This window comes from Callithrix jacchus, chromosome 18 (genome assembly GCF_049354715.1).
Source record: "Callithrix jacchus isolate 240 chromosome 18, calJac240_pri, whole genome shotgun sequence".
NCBI classification, from domain to species: Eukaryota; Metazoa; Chordata; class Mammalia; order Primates; family Cebidae; genus Callithrix; species Callithrix jacchus.
The window spans coordinates 9813768-9837504 of NC_133519.1; the positions used below are offsets into that span (position 1 = coordinate 9813768).

General features: G+C 46.1%; 4 protein-coding genes across 6 annotated transcripts; 2 read left to right on the forward strand and 2 right to left on the reverse strand.

Annotated features, from left to right (window-relative positions):
• Nucleotides 1-7042: 7042 nt before the first annotated feature.
• H2BC21 (H2B clustered histone 21) lies at nt 7043-9273 on the reverse strand. The gene has a single exon (XM_008984251.5). It carries the CDS (start codon nt 9229-9231, stop codon nt 8851-8853), a length of 381 nt encoding a protein of 126 aa, XP_008982499.1. The 5' UTR covers nt 9232-9273; the 3' UTR covers nt 7043-8850.
• A 235-nt stretch (nt 9274-9508) lies between these two features.
• On the forward strand, nt 9509-10051 carry H2AC20 (H2A clustered histone 20). Its single transcript, XM_017966225.4, has one exon. It carries the CDS (start codon nt 9566-9568, stop codon nt 9953-9955), a length of 390 nt encoding a protein of 129 aa, XP_017821714.3. The 5' UTR covers nt 9509-9565; the 3' UTR covers nt 9956-10051.
• Nucleotides 10052-10084: 33 nt separating this feature from the next.
• Nucleotides 10085-10551, reverse strand: H2AC21 (H2A clustered histone 21). The gene has a single exon (XM_017966228.4). The coding sequence runs from the start codon at nt 10502-10504 to the stop codon at nt 10112-10114; it is 393 nt and encodes a 130-aa protein (XP_017821717.1). The 5' UTR covers nt 10505-10551; the 3' UTR covers nt 10085-10111.
• An 11064-nt stretch (nt 10552-21615) lies between these two features.
• On the forward strand, nt 21616-22821 carry BOLA1 (bolA family member 1). Of its 3 annotated transcripts, none has more exons than XM_002759855.7 (2): nt 21616-21762; nt 22077-22821. In XM_002759855.7, the coding sequence occupies exon 2, from the start codon at nt 22080-22082 to the stop codon at nt 22491-22493; it is 414 nt and encodes a 137-aa protein (XP_002759901.1). In that variant the 5' UTR covers nt 21616-21762; nt 22077-22079; the 3' UTR covers nt 22494-22821. The 3 variants fall into 3 exon arrangements, with proteins under 3 accessions (XP_002759901.1, XP_008982498.1, XP_008982497.1); XM_008984250.5 differs by having other exon boundaries at nt 21616-21696; XM_008984249.4 differs by having other exon boundaries at nt 21616-21692.
• The last annotated feature ends 916 nt before the right edge of the window (nt 22822-23737 follow it).

The window sequence follows — 23737 nt, forward strand, 5'->3', positions numbered from 1 at the left end:
CTTTTTAAACTCTTTTTGAGAATTAACTACAATGTTTTGAAAGTCTACTCACTGCCAGGCAGTAGAGGAGGTATTTTTAAATACATTATTGTCACCAAAAATGTTCTTATAAGCTTTTTTTACAATGGCCAATAATCCCACCATTCACATAACGTCTGCTGACATTCTTTTTAAGTGCACATTGATCATAAACTTAAACAGTACTGAAAGGTATAAAGAAAAAAGTAAAATCTCTCTGGTCCAAGGGAACTACTCTTAAGAGTAGCCACTACTGGCCAGCTGCAGTGGCACATGCCTGTATTCCCAGCTACTCAGGAGGCTGAGACAGGAGAATTGCTTAAATCTGGGAGGCGGAGGTTGCAATGAGCTGAGATTGCACCACTGCACTCCATCCTGGAGCCTGGCAACGGAGCGAGACTCTATCTCAAAAAAATAAAATTAACTGAACGTGAACTTGTAGTTCTAGCTACTGGGAAGGCTAAGGTGGGGGATCACCTGAGCCAAGGAGTTTGAGGTTCCAATGAGCTATAATCTGTCCACTGTACTCCAGTCTAGGTGACAGAGCAAGACCTTGTCTATAAAAAATAATAATAATACTTCTGTTTATTGAAGTATATCAGCTAATATATGAAAGCAGTGAGAGAATATCATTATTTTGCAATTGATAATGAACTAATTGATTTGAGCATTGAGAATAAATCACTGTTGTTATCACAAAAAGAGAAGCAGCTAGACATTACATGTCTCCTGACAGAAAGTAAATAGTGCTGCCTACCAAGTAGTCATGTCAGGGTGAAAAAGTAACCTAAATCTAATCAAGCCTCCAAGTAGTCATGTCAGGGTGAAAAAGTAACCTAAATCTAATCAAGCCTCCAAGTAGTCATGTCAGGGTGAAAAAGTAACCTAAATCTAATCAAGCCTCCAAGTACCAATTTACAGAAAACAGAGGACAGAGGATCATGAGAAACTACATACTGGATACAACTCTCTAAAGAGCAAATATTAGGGTCCACTGATCCACCCATTGTTTCATGGAAGCTGAGTTGTAAAGAAAGCCAAGCTATAATGAGAAGGCCACCTGCAGCACGCAGAGGTAGTTGCTGTCAACCTGGCTGGCCTGACAAAGCCATTTCCACTTTAAGGGAACCCCTGTTGCAGTGAACAAACACATGCTTTTGAGGGTCAGGGTACCATCTGCTCCAGAGAGGGCTCAATGGGCACAAATCATGTGGCCTCTGAGACTTTAACTCTTCTTAGCGCCACAGAGCTCCTTTCTGTTCCCATAGTCAGGTCAGCCGAGGAGCTCACTGGGTTCCTTAAAGTGAGTTTACACATTCTGGGCTAATCTGCAAGATCTGGCTCTGTCTACCTGTGTAAGCTCTCGGTGCTGCTCTCTCCTGCTTGCCTTCTAAATGCCGCCTGTACTGACTTCCTGCAGTTCTTCCTGTCTACCTGAGCGGGATCTTTTCCACCCTTCTCCAGGCCTTGCCCATGCCATCCACTGCCTGGGACACCCTTCCCATCCTTGTCACGTGTCATCCTAAAGGTCCCTTCCTCAGGGAGGCCTTCCCTACACCCACCAATGTGAAGTTAGGGCTCCCTCTATTACACTCTCTGTATCTAGACTTCTCCAGTCATAATACTTGTCCCACTTTCTCGTAGTCAGTAGTTAATACGTCTTCCCTTCTAGCCACTAGAGGTCCACCCCTGTTCAATTTTGTGTCCTCACTACCTAGCAAATTGCCTACCATCTTCACAGATAGTCAATTCTTGAATGAAAGAACAAATGATACCACACCTAACAATGTTTAGGAGTCAGAGAGAAGAAAATGGTCCTAGAATGCTTTTCTTATAGAATTTAATAGTGTTCATAGATACTTAATATTTATAAAATTAGTAGACACAGATTTTCAGTCACACATATAAATGAATTATTAAACCTAGTCCCCTCAGTCACAGGGACAGTGATCTGTTAAGGGTCAGTTTCTAAAACCCAAACAGAGCTGCCCTTCAGACCTATGCCGGAATTATTGATAAGCCATATTATGAGCTATGATAGTGTCCCTCTTCTTTTTTGGGGGGGCAGAGTCTCCCTCTGATGCCCAGGCTGGAGTGCAGTGGCATGATCTTGGCTCATTGCAGTGTCCACCTCCCAGGTTCAAGAGATTCTCCTGCCTTAGCCTCTCAAGTACCTGGGACTACAGGCACCTGCCACCAGGATAATTTTTGTATTTTTAGTAGAGGTGTCCAGGCTGGTCTCGAACTCCTGACCTCAAATGATCCACCCGCCTCAGCCTCCCAAAGTGCTGGGATTACAGGCGTAAGCCAAGGCGCCTGGCCAATTGTGTTCCTCTTAAAGGCCCAGTACTCCCTGGACCACATTGTGAAACCAAATATGAAATAAGAATTGCTGCCTGGGCGTGGTGGCTCACACCTGTAATCCCAGCACTTTGGGAGGCCGAGGCAGGCGGATCACCTGAGGTCAGGAGTTCAAGACTAGCCTGGCCAACATGGCGAAACCCCGTCTCTACTAAAAATATAAAAATGAGTGGACTGTGGTGTCAGGCGCTTGTAGTCCCAGCTACTTTGGAGACTGAGGCATGAGAATCTCTTGAACCCGGGAGGCAGTGGTTGCAGTGAGTCGAGGTCACGCCACTGCACTCCAGCCTGGGGGCTACACAGAGATCCTGTCAAAAAAAAAAGAATTGCTGATGGCGTTTCACATTTACTTTTTTTTCCTACTTTTTTAATGACAAAGACTATGAATGCAAATGTTTTTTCTTTTGAAGGCCAAGCTGGAGGCAGCAAAGCAGGCCACTGAATGTTTGTGAGCAGGGGCGTGGTAAGGCCAGATCTGAGCTGAAAGTTCCTCTCACAGCAGGACGTAGGATGGATTCAAGTGATTTTGAGTGTAGGAGAACAGAGGTAAACCCTAACACTTTCTCCCACTTGAATAGAATAAATACTTGTGTATATGTCTCATCTCCCCATCCGAGTTTCTTCCCAATTAAGGGCAGAAAGCTTATTGTGTTCATTTGTGGAACCACAATGACACAAAGTGGGAGTGGATTAAAAAGTGGAGGACAGGCCGGGTGCGGTGGCTCAAGCCTGTAATCCCAGCACTTTGGGAGGCCGAGCTGGGTGGATCACGAGGTCTAGAGACCGAGACCATCCTGGTCAACATGGTGAAACCCTGTCTCTACTAAAAATACAAAAAATTAGCTGGGCATGGTGGCGCGTGCCTGTAATCCCAGCTACTCGGGAGGCTGAGGCAGGAGAATTGCCTGATCCCAGGAGACGGAGGTTGCAGTGAGCTGAGATCGCACCGTTGCACTCCAGCCTGGGTAACAAGAGCGAAACTCCGTCTCAAAAAAAAAAAAGTGGAGGACAGGAACCAGGCACGGTAGCCTGTGCAGGTGGCTGAGGCAGGAAGATTACTTGGGCCCAGTTCTAGGCACCCTGGGCAACATAGCAAGACCCCATCTCTAAAAAGAATAATAATAAAGTAAAAAATAAAAACTAGGAGAAGGACTGGAAATAACCCAACTGTCCATCACCAGGTAAATGGATTAACAATTGTAGTATAGGCCGGGCATGGTGGCTCACACCTATAGTCCAAGCACTTTGGAGGCCAAGGCGGGAGGATCACCTGAGGTCGGGAGTTCAAGACCAGCCTGACCAACATGGTGAAACCCCGTCTTAAAAAAAAAAAAATTGTAGTATAGCCATACAATGGAATACTACTCAGCAAAAGAAAAAAGAACTGATAAATGCAATAATACTAATGAATCTCACAATAATTACACTGAGTAAAGCAAGCCAGATGCAAAGAATACACGCTGCATGATTCCATATGTATCAAACTCTAGAAAATTCAAACTATCTATAATAACAAAGCAAATCAGTGGTTACCTGAGGACAGGGATAGGAACAAAAGAGGACACTGGTGAAGGGGGAAGGATAAAAGGATTCTTAAAGGGGCACTAATAAACTGTGGTGGCTGAGGGTGATAGAGTGTGTTCATTACTTTTATTGCGGTAATGTTTTCACAGGTATGCTTGTATGTCAAAACTTAGCAAATTGTACTTTAAATATGTGCAGTTTATTGTATGCCAATTATGCCTCAGTAAAGTTTAAAAAAAAAAAAAAAGTAAAGTGGGGTATGGCAGAGAAATGAATGGGGAGATGGAATTTTGGCTGGAGCCTGGAAGATTTGACCCTGGCTTGAAAAAAAGTTCTGTCCAAGCCAGAAGTAAAGGCAATTCAGTTGAGACCTGGGAACAAGCAAACAGGTTTAGGGGAAAGTGAACAGACCGTTTTAACTGGAGCAGAAAAACTGTACAGTGGAGCAGTAGGAGACGGAGCTGTGAAAGACGGAAAAGGCACATTATGGGAGGACTTCAGTACCGGGCTTTTAGAACACGTGCCTTAGATTGCAGTTCCACCACCTGCTGAGTGACCTTGGACAGGTCACTTACGCTTTCTGAGATTCGGTTTCCTTATCTGTAAAATAAGGCTGATAAGAGTTTTGCTCTTGTCACCTAGGCTGGTGTGCCATGGCACTATCTCAGCTCACTGCAACCTCCGCCTTCCAGATTCAAGTGAATCCCCTGCCTCAGCCTCCCGAGTAACTGGGATTATAGGCACATGCCACCATGCCCAGCTAATTTTTGTATTTTTAGTAGAGACCAGGTTTCACCATGTTGGCCAGGCTGGTCTTGGACACCTGACCTCAGGTGATCCACCTACCTCGGCCTCCCAAAGTGCTGGGATTACAGGCATAAGCCATCATGCCCAGCCAAAAGAACCTATTGTTTTGTTTTGTTTTTTTTTTTGAAAGGGAGTCTCACTCTGTTGTCAGGCTGGAGTGCAGTGGCTCCATCTCAGCTCACTGAAGCCTCTGCCTCCTAGGTTCAAGCAATTATTCTGCCTCAGCCTCCCAAGTAGCTGAGACTACAGGCACGTGGCACCACACCTGGCTAATTTGTGTATTTTTAGTAGAGACAGGGTTTCACTGTGTTAACCAGGATGGTCTCAATCTCCTAAACTCGTGATCCACTCGCCTTGGCCTCCCAAAGTGTTGGGCTTACAGGTGTGAGCCACCACACCCAGGCAACAGAACCTATTTTAAAAAGTGGCTGTGAAGATTTAATGAGACAATGCATGTAAGCCACTTACTTAGCAGAGGACCAGGTACACAGTTAAGTGCTGAGTAGAAGTAATCGTTATTATAACAATTTGTAGTGTTCGCGCCAAGGACTCGAGACAGCTAGTTGACTCGCCCCAGTTTGGCTGCTGGACCTGTCTGCATTTCCCCACCTCGAGGGCTGTCGAGTGAGACAAAGGGCCGCGAGCTGAGTCACTAAAAGCAACAACAGAATGCAAAGCAAAGGCCTGCAGTTTATGAGGACATTATGCTGTCTGCTTCCATGTCCCCCTTCAGTCTCTGTGTAAGCAATAAACTTGCTGCAATTGAGATGCCTAAGAGGAGCAGAGACCTCTGCCCATATTTTCCCTGGAGCCAAGCCTTTGTTTTAGCTCCTGGTGAAAAACAGGTTTAACCAGCCACCTTAAGGGCGCCATTGTATCTTTGAAATGTAAAATCTTTGAAATGTAAACTACTACCACTAGCCCCCTTAAACTGCCTTCTGTGTGGATATCACAAGCCCCTGATAACTATTTTTTATGGAGTTTCTATTTCCTTTCTGTTTACCCCTTCTTTTTTCTTTCTACTGGGATAAAGTAAATGTAAACAAGAAAAAAGGTACAAAAGCTGTAACCCACAAGAATAAATTTGCTGCGTTTTGACCATAATCTTCACGCAGCCCTCCAGACTCCACTTTTCTCTATTCTTTCTCTTCCGCGCACTCTCTCTCTCAGGTTGAACGAGACATCTACGTTGGCAGTCTCGGGGACTCCCGCAGGTCGGTAGTCCCCCGGCAGACGTGCCGGACCCCGACAACAATTATTGTTATTAACCCCAACATAAGCAAATGTTTAAAGATGCCCAGCAGAAATGATCGAAGAGGTTCTTGAGGATTAATCTCACCATCACTAATTACTTCCCCTCCAGAGTTAAAATATCAAACTCTAGCACCTGTTCCCCACTTTCCCATTCTATAACTTCCTTCCCAGTGAGTATCATGCCCAGGAGGAGCCCAAAACCAGCAACTAAGGCTCTCTCATGTTAGTCAAAGGATTCCAGCTGGTGAGCCCCACCACTGTGGGGACAAACTCAGTTGAGTTGAGCTATGTCCTCTGGGATGGAGGATCACAGCCACATTATCCCACTCTCAAGGTGCTCAGCCACCACCACCCAGGATTTATATCCAGGGTGCACTCTGAAGAGAATAAAGCCAGTGATATTTCTTTTCAATTCTAACGCATAGGGTCCAGGTTTTCAGAATGACCCTATTTCTCAATTCCCTTAACTGCTAACCTAGGAGCTAATTCTCTGGAGAATTTCTGAAAAAAGGCTTCTCGGTGCCTCAGTTTCCTGATCTGTAAAGTGAGTGATAATAATGGCACTACTTCCTGAGGCCCTGGTGAGAATTAAATGTGTCAATATGTATAAAGGACCTAGAACACTGCCTGATACATAGTAAGTGCTCCATAGGTGTTAGCTTAACTTTATTATGAACTTTATTTCTTCAATCTTATTTGTACTGCTTTCTATTTGTGATCATATATTTTTCAATTACTCAGCATTAACAGTGACCTTTTTTTAAAAAAATTTTTTAATAGAGACAGGTTTTCATCATGTTAGGCTGGTCTCGAACTCCTGACCTTGTGATACGCCTGCCTTGGCCTCCCAAAGTCCTGGGTTATAGACATGAGCCACCGCACCCAGCCAACAGTGACCTTCTAACAGACTATTTAAGCCCCAATGCACCTTTGGGGCAGCAGTTTGGCTGGTGGCTTATAAACAAGTCATCCCCCAGCTCAGAGGCTCCCAAGCTTTTCTACAGAACCAGTGGAAGTTGTATCTGTTAATCTCATTCATTGAGAAAATATACTGTAGATAAAATAATTCAGCAAAGACTTTAAATTAACTGGCAACTTTATTAATAATAACATCTACACACATTTGAAAACACACATGTAGGAGACAATTAAGATTTATTCAGTCTGTGATAATATCTAGAGCTCATTTGGATTCATCAAACCCCTGCAATCAACTCCCAAAGCCCTTAGCTAAAAGTAGAGTTGAATCACTCATCAAACCATCAGTGTGTTCCTCGGCAGAATCAAGGGTTTGACAGAAAGAGTAAATATTCTGCACTTCCACAAAATAAAACTAAAATGCAATTGTCCTGCATCTGAGAATACAAAGGTGGGCAGTATGAACTGCATGACCATGGACCAATCAGGCTTCTCTTGGCCTCATTTGTTTAAAAAAAAAAAGAGAGAGAGATTAACTTTGTAGTCCTGCCCATCTTGAATGGCCGCCTGAAAACCAAACCAGGTGGTGAGTGCAAATTAAAAGCTCCTCTCCTTTAAGAAGGGAACACCAAGACAGGAGTAGAAAAGAAGGAAAAAGGCTCTTTCCCATGACCAATACGCTGAATTTGATGAAAATCCAAAGGAGGTTAGGCTAAACCGGGAAGCACAAAGGTGGAACTACCATTGCCACCTCCTCTTTGATGCAAAAGAATCTTAACACGGCCCCCTCCCAGCTGTTGCACTGAAGTGACTAAGGATACATTTGAGGGAATAACTTCAAAAACATTTCCATTTTCACCGCGCCTTCACGTACATCTAATGGAAATGAACAGCACCCATCATCCATCCACAGAAGCGATTAAAAAACAAGTGGGATGGAAAAATTAACCCAACAATATTACTTCAATCCGTAGTATTGAAGTAAGTGTCCATAATGTGCCAGACTGACTGGCTGAAGAGGCACGGGAAAACCAGACCATCCGGTCTGTCAAGGGCTTGAGAATGCCATGAAGAAAACAGACGAGCCAATTTCAGACAGCTGCTACGAGGAAGATAAAACGAGACCGGGAACTATGAGAGGCGCGAATTCCTGAGTGGATGACGTAGAAGGTCTCTGAGAGGTGACTTTTGAGCTCATATCTACATGGTGTCTTGCAGTGACCCGGGGCCGTAGCGTTACCATTTTAAAGCAGACACCATTAAAAGCAAAAATTATCCACAAACCGAGAAGTAGGAATCTCAAAGTGAACCACGGAAACTGAAATCTACAAATTAGAAAGCGGCGCAGAATTTCGAATAGTCATGTCGCCCAATCAGGAAAAGGCTGGGACCCGGCTGCGCGGGCTTCGTCCAAAGTACACAGAACGGCTGGCATCCACAGGAGGCCCCATCCCAGGGCAAAACTGGTGACCGGACACAAAAGCTGCTGCGAAGCGTCAGTCATACAGCGCTGTCACGCAGTTTGCGGCACCCGGACTGAATTGTGTCCCAGAGTTCTCTTAAGTAACAGCCGGACTCAGCCACTTGGTTTTGAAATGATGAAACAGACCCAACGAAGCCACCAGGGCGCCAGTGTAAGGCGGGGGTGGGGGCGGGCAGAGTCGGATTCCCAACACCCTAAATGAGAACGGACTCCTGGGAAAGCTAAGCAGCACAATGAATAACGACACGCTCTAGATTCAAAAGCAAATCCAATCATGCACTGGGGACCTCGAGTTCCAAATGATTAAGCTACGTGTGCTATTTCCCATGACTTATGCTAAAACAACTTACTTTGTGAGAAAAAACTAAGGGAGTAAGTGAACAAGCTCTTTTCTAGTGATTAGGTGGGTGGCTCTGAAAAGAGCCTTTGGACTCAAGCAGCCGGCGACTCGAGCGAGCGAGCGAGCGCCAGGTCCCGGCAGGGACTCACTTGGAGCTGGTGTACTTGGTGACCGCCTTGGTGCCCTCGGACACGGCGTGCTTGGCCAGCTCGCCGGGCAGCAGCAGGCGCACGGCCGTCTGGATCTCGCGGGACGTGATGGTGGAGCGCTTGTTGTAGTGAGCCAGGCGGGACGCCTCCCCCGCAATGCGCTCGAAGATGTCGTTGACGAAGGAGTTCATGATACCCATGGCCTTGGACGAGATGCCGGTGTCGGGGTGGACCTGTTTCAGCACCTTGTACACGTAGATGGAGTAGCTCTCCTTGCGGCTGCGCTTGCGCTTCTTGCCGTCCTTCTTCTGGGCTTTAGTGACGGCTTTCTTAGAGCCCTTCTTAGGAGCAGGAGCGGATTTTGCCGGTTCAGGCATGGTAAGACACAGTACCAACGCGACTTAGCCAAGAAAAGAAGTAAGAGAATGGGCGGACCTGATCCTTTTATAACCATCTTATGCAAATTAAGGCTCCGAAACTAATTCACTTCCATTGGTCCGTGTGTGGACCTTGCGTTTTCAGCAACGTCTACGTAGCGATACCGACTCTTGACTTGATTGGCCGGCTCTGAAGCCAAATTAGGACCAATGAAAAACTCGTCCTTGACCCCACCCCTAAGAAAGCTTATAAAGGCTTTCTTCTTGGTGATCTTTCAATCTTATTTTGTTGCGTGGTTCTGAGCTTTGTCTGCGTTTAGCCTTGGTTTTAATCATGTCTGGCCGTGGCAAGCAAGGAGGCAAGGCCCGCGCCAAGGCCAAGTCGCGCTCGTCCCGCGCTGGCCTGCAGTTCCCGGTAGGGCGAGTGCACCGCCTGCTGCGCAAAGGCAACTACGCGGAGCGGGTGGGGGCCGGCGCGCCCGTCTACATGGCGGCGGTCCTGGAGTACCTGACCGCCGAGATCCTGGAGCTGGCGGGTAACGCGGCTCGGGACAACAAGAAGACGCGCATCATCCCCCGTCACCTCCAGCTGGCCATCCGCAACGACGAGGAGCTGAACAAGCTGCTGGGCAAAGTCACCATCGCCCAGGGCGGCGTGTTGCCCAACATCCAGGCCGTTCTGTTACCAAAGAAAACCGAAAGCCACAAAGCCAAAAGCAAATAAATGCAGACAAACCAAAGACCAAAGGCTCTTTTTAGAGCCACCCAAGTTTTCAAAAAAAGAGCTAATGCGCTGTTTCGTTACCAGCCCTTCATTTGACACTTTGGTGGCTCTTAAAAGAGCCTTTGGGGTGAATGGGTATGGTGTCAAGCCTATTTATTACTTGCTCTTGCCAGGCTTGTGACTCTCCGTTTTCTTGGGCAACAGGACAGCCTGGATATTGGGCAAGACGCCGCCCTGGGCAATGGTGACACCCCCCAGTAACTTGTTGAGCTCTTCGTCATTCCTCACAGCTAGCTGCAGATGGCGAGGGATGATGCGCGTCTTCTTGTTGTCCCGAGCCGCGTTGCCCGCCAGCTCCAGAATTTCCGCGGTCAGGTACTCGAGGACCGCTGCCAGGTACACTGGGGCGCCGGCCCCCACCCGCTCCGCGTAGTTGCCTTTGCGCAGCAAGCGGTGCACTCGCCCCACCGGGAACTGGAGGCCAGCGCGGGACGAGCGCGACTTGGCCTTGGCGCGGGCCTTGCCCCCCTGCTTTCCGCGTCCCGACATTACGGCTAAAATTGCAGTCACAGCTTCTTTTTCAAGGAGAAGAATGTGGAAGGGATAACCAATTTGATGTAATTTATAAGAGCCACCGGGAGGGGTGAAGGGAAGTCGTTTGATTGGCTGAAAGCGGAGCCGTATCCAACAGCCAATAGGAAAGCAGAAAGCCGCCTCCCGGTTTGCATCCTGCGCCGAAAGGAAATGACGGATTTTGTCAGTACCTACCAATCACTGAGAGCCACATTAAAGCCCCTTATTTGCATGCCAGGACCTTTAAAGAGAGTAGGCTTTCAAATAGAACGCTGGTTCTTTTTTACCGAGTGGCACTGTGGGTTTGGTTTTGTTTGTCCCCCGTTTACAGTCGGCAAATCCCAGGATGGACCCCCCCAAGGGTCTGCAGAAGACTTCCACGGACGGAGAGTTACTCTCACGCAAGAATAGGATTCTGAAGCTGATTATATCCCGAGCTATGAAGTACCAAGTCCCGCCCTTTCTGTCTCGTCACAGCCAAATTCTCTTTAAAAACACGGGTACTATTAAGGCTGCCTCCATTCTCGGCCTTCTGTGTAGCCGCCGGCAGCGGCCTTTCTCAGCTCCACCCCCACACGCCTGCCCTCCTCGGAAGGTGGTTTGACCGAAGTTACAATAGATTTGCCATCCTCCCCTTGACCTCCAGGAGGCGGCCCTGAAACTTGCTCCCTTGGCTTTCAAAATGTCGCCCTCCGTTTTTCTTACCTCGCTGACTTTTCTTACCCTGCTAACCATTCCACTGCCCATCTCTAAATCTGCGAGTCCAGCTGGACTCGGCATCCCTATCTCCAATTTTATCCCAGAGTCTTACCCATTTCTATACTTGCAACTAACATTCAAATTTGTTTCAGAAGCTCAGACCCCCTTATACCTAACTACTTACTGAACACGTCAACCTACTTGTCCCAACGAGCACCTCAAACTCAACCTCAGCCTATCCAAATGCGAACGCAGGCAAACAACCTCCCCTTTGCCGTCTTTTCCTGAAATGCACCAACATACTTACATCCACACGACTCTTCCCTTCGTCTCAGCATGTGCAGTCAGTTGCTTCCTTAACATCCTTCAGACGTTTTCTCCATGCTTCCTTGTCCACATCATCATCCCTTAGATTTCAGCAACAGCCAGGAAAGCGTAACTTCGCCGTCAGGCACTAATTGATGGTATGACTTCAGCGGCCTTAGAAATCTTTCCTGAAAGCTCTGGGGTTTTGTTTTGTTTTTTCTTTTATCCCATATAACAGATGAACCTGCAAGCTCTGGTGTTTCTTCCTCCTCAGCTTCCTATCTCTGGGAGTTCGACATCTCCCACACCATCCATTTCCTTAGTACCCCTTAAGGACAGGTAGAATTCGAGAGAGAGAAAAAAAAAATAGACTGTGGTTTCCTGTTTTCTGAGGCGGAGTCTCACTCTGTCGCCCAGGCTAGAGGTCTATCTCCGCTCCCTGCAACCTCCACCACCGCCTCCTCCACCCTGCCCCCACCCACCTGTGTTCAAGCGATCCTCCCACCTCAGCCTCACGAGTAACTGGGATTACAGGCGCCCATCACCACGCCCAGCTAATTTTTGTATTTTTAATAGAGATGGGGTTTTACCATGTTGGCCAGGCTGGTCTCAAACTCCTGATCTCAAATGATCTGCCCACCACAACCTCCCAAAGTGCTGGGATTACAGGCGTGAGCCACTGCACCGGCCAGAAAAGAACAGCTTAAATCTTATTCTCTGAGACCTTTTCTGATATTTTCTCCTTTATCCTCACCTTTATTCAACTGGCATTTATTGGATGTGTGCTACCGGGTGATGGGTCTATAGATAATTGAAAGTGGTACACAACCAAATGGAGAGCAAAAATAAATAAATAAAAAGCAGGAGTTGCAATTTTCACATTTGACAAAATAGAATTCAAAGCTACAAGGATACAAGGGTAAAAGGATTAATGTAATAATAAGAGATCTTAACACCCAGATACATAAGACCCATAATGAGATTTAGATTCAACGAGACAGAAAATTGATAACGATATCCGGGACTGGAACTAAGATCCAGAACAAATAAACTCAATAGAGCTCTCCATTTTAAACACACAAAATATACATTATCCACAAAATCTAACGATATATCTAAAGATATACAAAGACTCAAAACAAGGGGATGGAAAAAAAACTCACCAACCAAATGAAGAGCAAAAATAAATAAATAAAAAGCAGGAGTTGCAATTCTCACACTTAATAAAATAGATTTCAAAGCTACAAGGATGCAAGGGTAAAAGGATTAATGCAACAATAAGAGATCTTAACACCCAGATATATAAGACACATAATGAGATTTAGATTCAACGAGACAACAAATTGATAACGATATCCAGGACTTGAACTCAGAGCCAGAACAAATAGAGGTCTCCATTTTAAACACATAAAATATGCATTAACCACTTTAAACACTCAAAATATTGATCGGCCATTATTGAAAGCCATTTTAGGAATGAAGTAATATTCCTTTTTCCCTCTTTTTCTTTTTTTCCTCTTCTTTTTCTCTTTTTCCCTCAAAAAAAAAAAGAAGCCCAGCTCCTGGTCTTGGGATGGGGCAAAGCTGAGAGGACAATCCATGCGCACTGCACCTCGTTCGAGCAAGCCGAGCCCAGCCCCCACCAATCCCACCCTGTTGCCTTCTCCTTCTTCCTTGTCCTGCCTCTGCCACCCTTACCAGCTTCTCCTTCAAGCTCAAAAAAAAAAAAAAAAGAAAGTGGTACAAACAAGTCTGTGACTAAATGCCTCCAGAAAAATGGAAGAAATCTAGTGAACTCTGAGAGTTAAATTAGTTAATATCAGCTATGTATAAAGATTACTCCTGGTAAGAATGCTGGTATAGATTTGGGAAACATCAAAGTTCAGGCAGAGGTGACCTAAGATACTTCTAATCCAACTGATGATATCATTTGAGAAGATGAATGTTAACAGAGAGGTGTGGTCCACCTAGAGTTCAAACAGGTGGCAATTCTAGTAGGAATATGTTCTGTTTTCACCGACACTAAAATATATCTGGCAAATGCAAAGTTTGACCTTCTAGAGAAGGGTCCTTGATTATAAAAGCATCAACCTTTTCTCACAGCCGAGATGAAATATTTCTGAAGACTATCCAAGTTCCTTCATTCAGATTCTATGCTTAATTAACAACTTTCTGATTATCTGTTCCAAGATAAAAACATAAGACTGAAGTGGGGGGAGCCAGTTATAGAAAGATGTTCATCAGGCCCGGCGCAGTGGCTCACGCCTGTAATCCCAGCACTTTGGGAGGTCAAGGCAGGCAGATCATGAGGTCAGGAGTTCAAGACCAGCCTGGCCAACATGGTGAAATCCCATCTCTACTAAAAATACAAAAAAATTAGCTGGGTATGATGGCATGCACCTGTAATCCCACCTACTCAGGAGGCTGAGGCTGGAGAATCCTTGAAACCAGTAGGAGGAGGTTGCAATGAGACAAGATCAGACCATTGCAATCCGGGCTGGGCAACAGAGTGAGACTCTGTCTCAGAAACAAACAAAAAGTAATCTATGGTGTTAAAGGTCAGAATAATGATTACCTATGGCAGAGTAATATTGACTTGCCTGGGAGCCTTCTGAGGTGCTGCGAATGTTCTGTCTTGATATAAGCATATTCATGTGTAAAATTCAACTGTACATTTAAGATTTGTAGTTTTCTCTTTGTTTTTGCTTTTGTTTTATTTTGTTTTGTTGAGCGGAGTCTTGCTCTGTCTCCCAGGCGCTCAGGCTGGAGTGCAGTGGCGAGATCTTGGCTCACTGCAACCTCCACCTCCCAGGTTCAAGCAATTCTCCTGCCTCAGCCTCCTGAGTAGCTGAAATTACAGGCACATGCCACCATGCCCAGCTAAGTTTTTGTATTTTTAGTAGAGATGGGATTTCACCGTGTTGACCAGGATGGTCTCAATCTCCTGACCTCGTGATCCACCCACCTCCGCCTCCCAAAGTGCTGGGATTGCAGGCATGAGCCACTGCACCCGGCCTTATTTTTGTTTTTTTGAGACAGTCTCCCCCTGTCATCCAGGCTGGAGTGAATTGGCATGATCCCAGCTCACTCCAACTCTACCTCTCAGGTTCAAGCAATTCTCATACCTCAGCCTCCCAAGCAGCTGGGATTACAAGCATGTGCCACCATGCCTGGCTAATATTTTTGTACTTTTAGTAGAGACAGACTTTCTCCACATTGGCCAGGCTGATCTTGAACTGCTGACCTCAAGTGATTCACCTTCCTTGGCTCCCCAAAGTGTTGAGATTACAGGTGTGAGCCACCATGCCCATCCTAGATTTACAAATCTCTTATATGTAAATTATACCTCAGTAAGCACAAGTTAATTTTTAAATATGAAGAAATATTGAAGTAGTCAACGTGGGGGAAACAATGAGTCCCATCCAAGTCCTCATGTTACAGATGAGTATTTTTTTCTTTCTTTTTTTTTTTTAACTGCAGCGTTCACGCCAAGGGCTTGAGACAGTTAGCATGACTCGCCCCATCTTGGCTGCTGGACCTATCTGCACTCCCCCCATCTCGAGGGCTGTCGAGCTGAGACAAAGGTCGTGGGCTGAGTCACTGAGGCAAAAACAGAATACAAAGCAAAGGTCTGCGGTTTATGAGGACATTGTTCTGTCTGCTTTCATGTCCCCATCAGTCTCTGTGTAACAATAAACTTGCTGCAATGAGATGTCTGAGAGGGGCAGAGACCCCTGCCCATATTTTCCCTGGAGCTAAGCCTTTGTTCTACCTCCTGATGGAAAACAGGATTAACAAGCCACCTTAAGGGCACCATTGTTTGCTTGCACTGTGTATCTTTGAAAAACAAACTGCTTTGTAAACTATTATCACAAGCCCCCTTAAACTGCTTTGTGAGCGGTTATCACAAGCCCCTGATAACTATTTTTATGGAGTTTCTATTTCCTTTCTGTTTACCCCTTTTTTTGCTGAGATAAAGTAAATGTAACACGAAAAAAGGTATAAAAGCTGTAACCCACAAGAATAAACTTGCTGTGTTTTGACCATAACTTATGCAGACCTCCAGACTCCACTTTCCTTTCTTCTTTCACTGCCGTGCACTCTCTCCCTCAGGTTGACTGAGACATCTACGTTGGCGGTCTTGGGGACTCCCGCAGGTCGGTAGCCCCCTGGCAGACGTGCCAGACCCCAACAAAAAACGAGGTTTCACTGTGCGGTGTTCGCTCCAAGGGCTTGAGACAGTTAGCGTGACTCGCCCCATCTTGGCTGCTGGACCTATCTGCACTCCCACCTCTTGAGGGCTGTCGAGCTGAGACAAAGGCCACGGGCTGAGTCACTGAGGCGAAAACAGAATGCAAAGCAAAGGTCTGCGGTTTATGAGGACATTGTGCTGTCTGCTTTCATGTCCCCATCAGTCTCTGTGTAAGCAATAAACTTGCTGCAATGAGATGCCTGAGAGGGACAAGAGACCCCTGCCCATGTTTTCCCTGGAGCTAAGCCTTTGTTCTATCTCCTGATGGAAAACAGGATTAACAAGCCACCTTAAGGGCACCATTGTTTGCTTGCACTGTGTATCTTTGAAAAACAAACTGCTTTGTAAACTATTATCATAAGCCCCCTTAAACTGCTTTGTGAGCGGTTATCACAAGCCCCTGATAACTATTTTTATGGAGTTTCTATTTCCTTTCTGTTTACCCCTTTTCTGCTGAAATAAAGTAAATGTAACAAGAAAAAAGGTATAAAAGCTGTAACCCACAAGAATAAACTTGCTGCGTTGTGACCATAAGTTACGCAGACCTCCAGACTCCACTTTTCTATTTTCTTTCACTTCTGCACACTCTCTCCCTCAGGTTGAACGAGACATCTACGTTGGTGATCTCGGGGACTCCCACAGGTCGGTAGCCCCCCAGCAGACATGCTGGACCCCAACATTTCACCATGTTGGTCAGGCTGGTCTTGAACTCCCAACCTCAGGTCATCTGCCCACCTGGGCCTCCAAAATGCTTGGATTACAGGTGTGAGCCACCACCCCCGGCCACAGATGAGTATTTATTATCGTTTGGTTGTTTTGTTCAATTATGTATGAGGTAGTTAACATAATCTCTCAGTGCTTAAAGCCTCTAAAAGCCTTAATCTGGCCATGACAGACCTTCATTAAATAGTAGATATTATTATGAATATATTTTCATTAGAAACAAAGACAAGAAGCTTGCCCCGTGGAGCTCACAACTTGCAAAGCTTTCATTTATTTTTACAACGACAATAATAGTGATGCTGCCCTTCCCATTCATACATTAATTCACTCATCCATCCAGTATATCTTATTGAACACCTAAGTATGCCAAACTGAGCTTGGCATCACACATCTAGAATATAGTGAATACCACTCCTTTTGCCTGGATCTCTCTTTCCACGTGGTTAATTCCCTCCAGTCATTCAAATTTCTGTTAAAATGTTACCTTCACACCTAGGCTTTCCCTGACCTCAGCCTTCTACCTCTCGCTAACACTATCACTGGATTTGCAAACTGCAAGGTCCTAACCAAAAGCAGGTCCTATAGATGTCATCTTTTTAGCAGCTTTCTCATCGTTTTACTCCTCTCTAGCCCATATCCTGCATTCACTCAGAGTACCAATAAAGACTTTTCTACTCTTCTCCATGCTTCTACTCTTCCCATTCCTCAAATACACTCTTCACACACTGGCCAGAGTGGCCTTTCTAATAGACATTATGATTCTTTTCTCACCGCATACTCTCCCCCCAGGTGATCACATACCACCCTCTAGCCCCACCCCCATGATCTCATTTCATCTTGAACAACCCCTAACTAAGAGATGTTTCAAATATACTTCTCAGATGCTAAAAGTAGTGGGGAAAAGCTTAATGAGAAATGGTGAAATAGATAGACTTAAAGTATCTTCCACAATTAGGGACAGAAAAAATTTTTTACCATGGAAGAGCCTGACAGATACCATCTTAATCAAGTGATCAGAATTATCACTAGCAATAAGAAAAATAAAGATCAGGCCGGGTGCCGTGGCTCACGCCTATAATCCCAGCACTTTGGGAGGTCGAGGCAAGTGGATCACAAGGTCAAGAGATCGAAACCATCCTGGTCAACAAGGTGAAACCCCGTCTCTACTAAAAATACAAAAATTAGAGGGGCATGGTGGTGCGAGCCTGTAATCCCAGCTACTCGGGAGGCTGAGGCTGGAGAATTGCTTGAACCCAGAAGGCGGAGGTTGCGGTGAGCCAAGATGGTGCCATTGCACTCCAGCCTGGGTAACAACAGCGAAACTCCGTCTCAAAAAAAAAAAAAAGAAAGAAAAATAAAGATCATGTGCCCTGATAAAGTTCACAGAGAAGAATTCAACATTACCTCTGTGGTATTCTGGCCAAAAACGCATATGTTAAATCTTAATCATAAAGAAACATCAGACAAACCCACATTGAGAGACATTCTACAAAATAAATCTCTGCACTCTTCAAAATGGCCAAAATCATGAAAGACAAAAAAAATCTGGGAAACTATTCCAAGTTAATGGAGAACAAAGAGACATAACAGCTTAATGTAACCTGTGATCCTAGATTGGATCCTGGACCAGAAAAAAAATTATTTCCATTTCATATATAGAACAGTAAGTGGAATAATTGGCAAATTTTGAATAAGGTCTGTAGATTAGATAATAATACTGCATCTGTGTTAATTTCTAGAGTCTGACAATTATATTCTGGTTATGTTGGAAAATGTCTTTTTTTTTTTTAGACGGAGTTTCGCTGTTGTTACCCAGACTGGAGTGCAATGGCACCATCTTGGCTCACCGCAACCTCCCCTGCCTGGGTTCAGGCAATTCTCCTGCCTCAGCCTCCTGAGTAGCTGGGATTACAGGCACGCACCACCATGCCCAACTAATTTTTTGTATTTTTAGTAGAGACGGGGTTTCACCATGTTGACCAGGATGGTCTCGATCTCTTGACCTCGTGATCCACCCGCCTCGGCCTCCCAAAGTGCTGGGATTACAGGCTTGAGCCACCGCGCCCGGCCGAACTTTTTTAACTAGATGCACAAACCTTGTAATTATCCTTGACATTTTCCCTCCCATAACCAAGCCATTACCACACCCTATAGGTTTTACTTTCCTAATACACATCTTGTAGCCACAATTTCTCTCCATTTCCACCACCAACTCCCCCGCCTCCCCGCCCGCCCTTGGTCCAAGTCACCATCACCTCTTACCTGGACTGCTACAGTAACTTCCCAACTTGTCTCCCTGCTTCCACTCTTGCCTCCTTTTCAATCCATTCTCCACCCTGAAGCCAGTGATCTTTGCAGAATACAAACTTAAAGTCAGCTAAATGCAATGCATGATCCTTGATTGATTTCTGAAAAGTAAACATTTATCATGTTTATTTAGACTGTCTTAGACTGTGCTGATGTTACAAAATACCACTGACTGGGTAATTTATAAACAGAAATGTATATTCTCACAGTTCTGAAGGCTGGGAAGTCCAAGGTTACGGCACTGACAGGTTTGGTATCTAGTGAAGGCCAGTTCCTCATAGATAGGCCATTGAGGTGTCCTTACATGGCAGAAGGGACAGAAGGGGCCAACTTGCCTCCTTGAGCCCTTTGAAAAGACATTAATGCATTCTCGGGGGTGGAGCCCTCGTAGCCTTATTGCCTCCCAAAGGCCCCACCATTTGATACCAACACAACGGATTAATTTTCATTCTGGAGGGGACATATTCAAACTATAGTAGACACCAATGAGACAGCTGGGGAAATCTGAATGTGATACTAGTATTGTATGAAGGTTAAATGTCTTGGATGTGGTAATGGTATTATGGATATGTCTGAAAATGTCATTGTTCTTAGGAGATATACATTGAAAGTACATAGCATATAAGTGTAAATAATTTTGTGGCTGGGCGCAGTGGATCACACCTGTAATCCCAGCAGTTTGGGAGGCCGAGACAGGAGGATCACTTGAGGTCAGGAGTTCCAGACCAGCCTGGGCAACATGGTGAAACCCCATCTCTACTAAAAATACAAAAAAAATTTAGCCAGGTGTGGTGGCACAAGCCTGTAGTCCCAGCTACTCGGGAGGCTGAGGAAGGAGAATCACTTGAACCCGAGAGGTGGAGGTTGCAGTAGGCCTAGATGATGCCACTGCACTCCAGCCTGGGTGACAGGGTGAGACTCTGTTTTATAAAAAAAATAATAATTTTGTACCTAGCTCAAGTGATTTGCAAAAATAATTGTTGTTATTTCCTTATTGTTATTATACATATGCACATTAAAAGAGAGATACAAAGCCAAGTCTGGCAAAATGTTATCAGTGAATATAGGTGATGGCTGGGAAACAGGTTGCTCATTGTATTAATCTGGCAACTTTTCTGGAAGTTTGAAATTTTTTCTAAAGGCTACGGAAAACAGTGTATGTCATATGTTACATTTCTTGAGTGTGATAAGGGTACTGTGGTCATGTAAGAGAATATCTTTGTTCTTAGGAGACGCATGTTGGAGTAGTTAGGGGTAAAATGTCATGCTATCTGCAACTTCTTTTCTTCTGCTTTTTTTTTTTTTTTTTTAGATGGAGTTTCGCTCTTGTTGCACAGACCAGAGTGCAACGACGCAATCTCACCTCACTGCAACCTCCACTTCCCGGGTTCTCCTGCCTCACCTCACTGCAACCTCCACTTCCCGGGTTCTCCTGCCTCAGCCTCCCGAGTAGCTGGGATTACAGGCATGCGCCACCACATCCAGCTAATTTTGTATTTTTAGTAGAGACGGGGTGTCTCCATGTTGGTCAGGCTGGTTTTGACCTCCCGACCTCAGGTGATCCACCCGCCTCGGCCTCCCAAAGGGCTGGGATTATAGGTATGAGCCACCACGCCCGGCCTGCAACTTATTTTCAAGTGGTTCATCCAAAAAAGTATGTAAATACATTTTAAAGTATACATAAAGTACTTAAAATACATGAGTATAACGTACAAGTATATAATAAATATAAATGTAAAAAGTGGTGAATTTTGAGGTGGAGTTTCCCTCTTGTTGCCCAGGCTGGAGTGCAATGATGCAATCTCGGCTCACTGAAACCTTGGGCTCGAGAATTCAAGCTTTGAACTGTTCAACTTTTCTGTGGCTTGGACATTTTTCAAAATGAGAAGTTGGGGAAAAAAATACTTAGAAATAATAAATATGTAATATATTAAGGATACAAAATTAAATTTAAAAGTTAAGAATTATCCTAGAAAAATTACATCCTGTTACGTCCCTGCTTAAAACCTCAGTAGCTTCCCACTACTTCTAGAGTAAAGACAAAATGGTCTAACAAGGGCTACAAGGACTGGGGGGGTCTGGCCCCTTCCTCTTCTCCACCCTACTTATCACCACCATCCGCCCCTAGGCTCCGACCATACATAGCCCCACCCAGAAGGAAAGACTCCCTCAAGTTCTGTCTCCTCCTGTCCTTTACACGTGCGACTACCACAGCCAAAACCTCATTATGAGGGACTGAGAAACGGATTTTCATACTGTTTCTGCGGGATTGTTCCCCTAAATCTTCTCGGAAGTTTTCTCTGCCGGCCCCGCATTCTACCCCTCCATCCCAAGTCTGAATAACTGGCCTCATTAGCATCCTGTTTAGTCTCATCGTAGCACTTAGTACCCAGTATTGCAGTTGTCCGCTCACTTGGTAGTCTGCAGTTCTCTGCAAACTCCTTCAAGACAGGTCCTGACTTGAGTCCCCAGTTCCCAGCACTGGTCTGGGACACAGTAATTATGTATTCAATAAATAAAACAGACTTTTTTACATTTTCTTGTATGTAAAATAAAGGAGTTGGGCTGGATGACCTACAAGATCTATTGGCAATAAAATAGATTTAATAATCCCAACCCTAACTGCACGTGAAATCCCTTTTTCTTTGCATTGTTGGGTTCCGAATTTCTGACGACCTTACCAGCGGAGAGAATCCGAGACTACAGTTCCCATGAGCCCTCAGGGCACCACGCGGCGCCTGCCGGCCCTACGAACGCACAGCGAGGACTCCATTTCCCAGCGTGCCTCAGGAAGGGCACCAGGACTGCGTTTTGCTCCCGGAGCGTCCAGAGTGCTGGCCCTGAGCGGGAATCGCAGTAGCTGAGGCTGAGCGGCAGGCAGGTAGAAGGTGCTCCTCTTGGGCTTCACAGGGAACCCAGGGGCTTCGGCCCAACCACGAGTACGCAGGTGCACATGCCCTACTTTTCCCCAGTCTTTGCAAATCCCCTTAGGAACGAACGTGGCTCACGTGCGGGCCTTTCTAATCGCCGCTGATCCCTCCACTCCCACAGCTGGAGGTCGAATTCACCACGTCATGTAGACAAAAGGGGCGGTGTCTCGGGTCTCCCAGTGTGGCGTCAAGGAGGGCTCCCTGCAGGAGCTGCTGTGGGTGTCCGGGCGCGGGGTTAGCGCGGATGCGGGGATCGCGGGCTGGGTTGTTAACACTCTCTCCAGGCGGATCGCCCTGGCCCTCACTCCTGGCCTCTGCGTCTCTGCCGTAGCCGATGCTGACTGGGCGGCTGGTCTCGGGCCTGGTCTATCTGGCTGGCCGCGTCTGTTTGTCCCAGGGCAGCGCGGGATCCGGGGCCATGGGTCCAGTGGAGGCCGCCATTCGCACGAAGTTGGAGCAGGCCCTGAGCCCTGAGGTGCTGGAGCTTCGCAATGAGAGCGGTGGCCACGCGGTTCCACCTGGCAGTGAGACGCACTTCCGCGTGGCTGTGGTGAGCTCTCGTTTCGAGGGGCTTAGCCCCCTACAACGACACCGTCTGGTCCACACGGCGCTGGCCGAGGAGCTGGCTGGGCCAGTCCATGCGCTGGCCATCCAGGCGCGGACCCCCGCACAGTGGAGAGAGAACCCTGAGCTGGACACTAGCCCCCCCTGCCTGGGTGGGAGCAAGAAGACTCGAGGAACCCCCTGAACCCCAGGAGAGTAGGGGAGGACCAGGATCCTAATGGGCTGGGTGAGCACGAACCACTGACGCCTTCCCCTTGATACAGTCCAGGATTTGTACGGGATGAAGACCCCTGGGCCTCATTCTCTTGGGGTCCATACCTATTCTCAGAAGATAGCAACTTGTTTCAGGTCAAAGTGAACCCAAGGAAAGCGAAGAATCACTCACAGCTGCTCTTGCCCTGTACTATTCAGGAAGGGCAGTCCGGGTGTTCCATGTTAAATCGTGACAGAACTGCCCCAGACCTGATGAGTTGGAAACAATCCTATACATTAAAAGAGAAACTACACTGTGAGTTGCATTTCTGTGTTCTTAATGGACTGCTGAATCAGTGCTACAGGTGTTCTAAGGAGAAGGATCCCTGTAGACCAGTCAGGAAGGGCTTTATGAAGGAAGTGATCTAGTTGGATCTTTAAAAGAAAGCAAAAAATTAACCGGAAAGGAGAGGATAGGTGCTGCAGACAGGGAGAAGACCCTGAGCAAAGGCATACATAGACACTAAACTGAACATGAGTTATTGGACAAGACAGGCGATATAGTCCGGGACATACCTGAATTTCATCTTGGGGGAATGTTTGGCTTTTTTACAGCCTGTCCATTTCGAAAAAAGTGGTACTTGTATTGTTTAAAATAAAAACCTTTTTTTTTTTTGAGACAGAGTTTCGCTCTTGTTACCCAGGCTGGAGTGCAATGGCGCAATCTTGGCTCACCGCAACCTCCACCTCCTGGGTTCCAGCAATTCTCCTGCCTCAGCCTCCCGAGTAGCTGGGACTACAGGCGAGTGCCACCATGCCCAGCTAATTTTTGTGTTTTTAGTAGAGACAGGGTTTCACCATGTTGACCAGGATGGTCTCGATCTCTTGACCTCGTGATCCACTCGCCTTGGCCTCCCAAAGTGCTGGGATTATAGGCGTGAGCCACCACGCCTGGTCAAGAAAAACTTCTTTAAAAAACCACTAAAGCAGTGAAAGAGAATAAGGAAAATGATTACAGATGATGGAGAAACCTTTATGTAGCCCTTTTTCTTTTTTTCCTTTTTTCTTCCCTCCCCACCCCCCACCCCGCTCTGTCGCCCAGGCTGGAGTGCAGTGGTACAATCTCAGCTCACTGCAACCTCTCCTCCCGGGTTCAAGCAGTTCTCCTGCCTCAGCCTCCCAAGTAGCTGAGACTAGAGGCTTGTGCCACCACACCTGGTTAAGTGTTTGTATTTT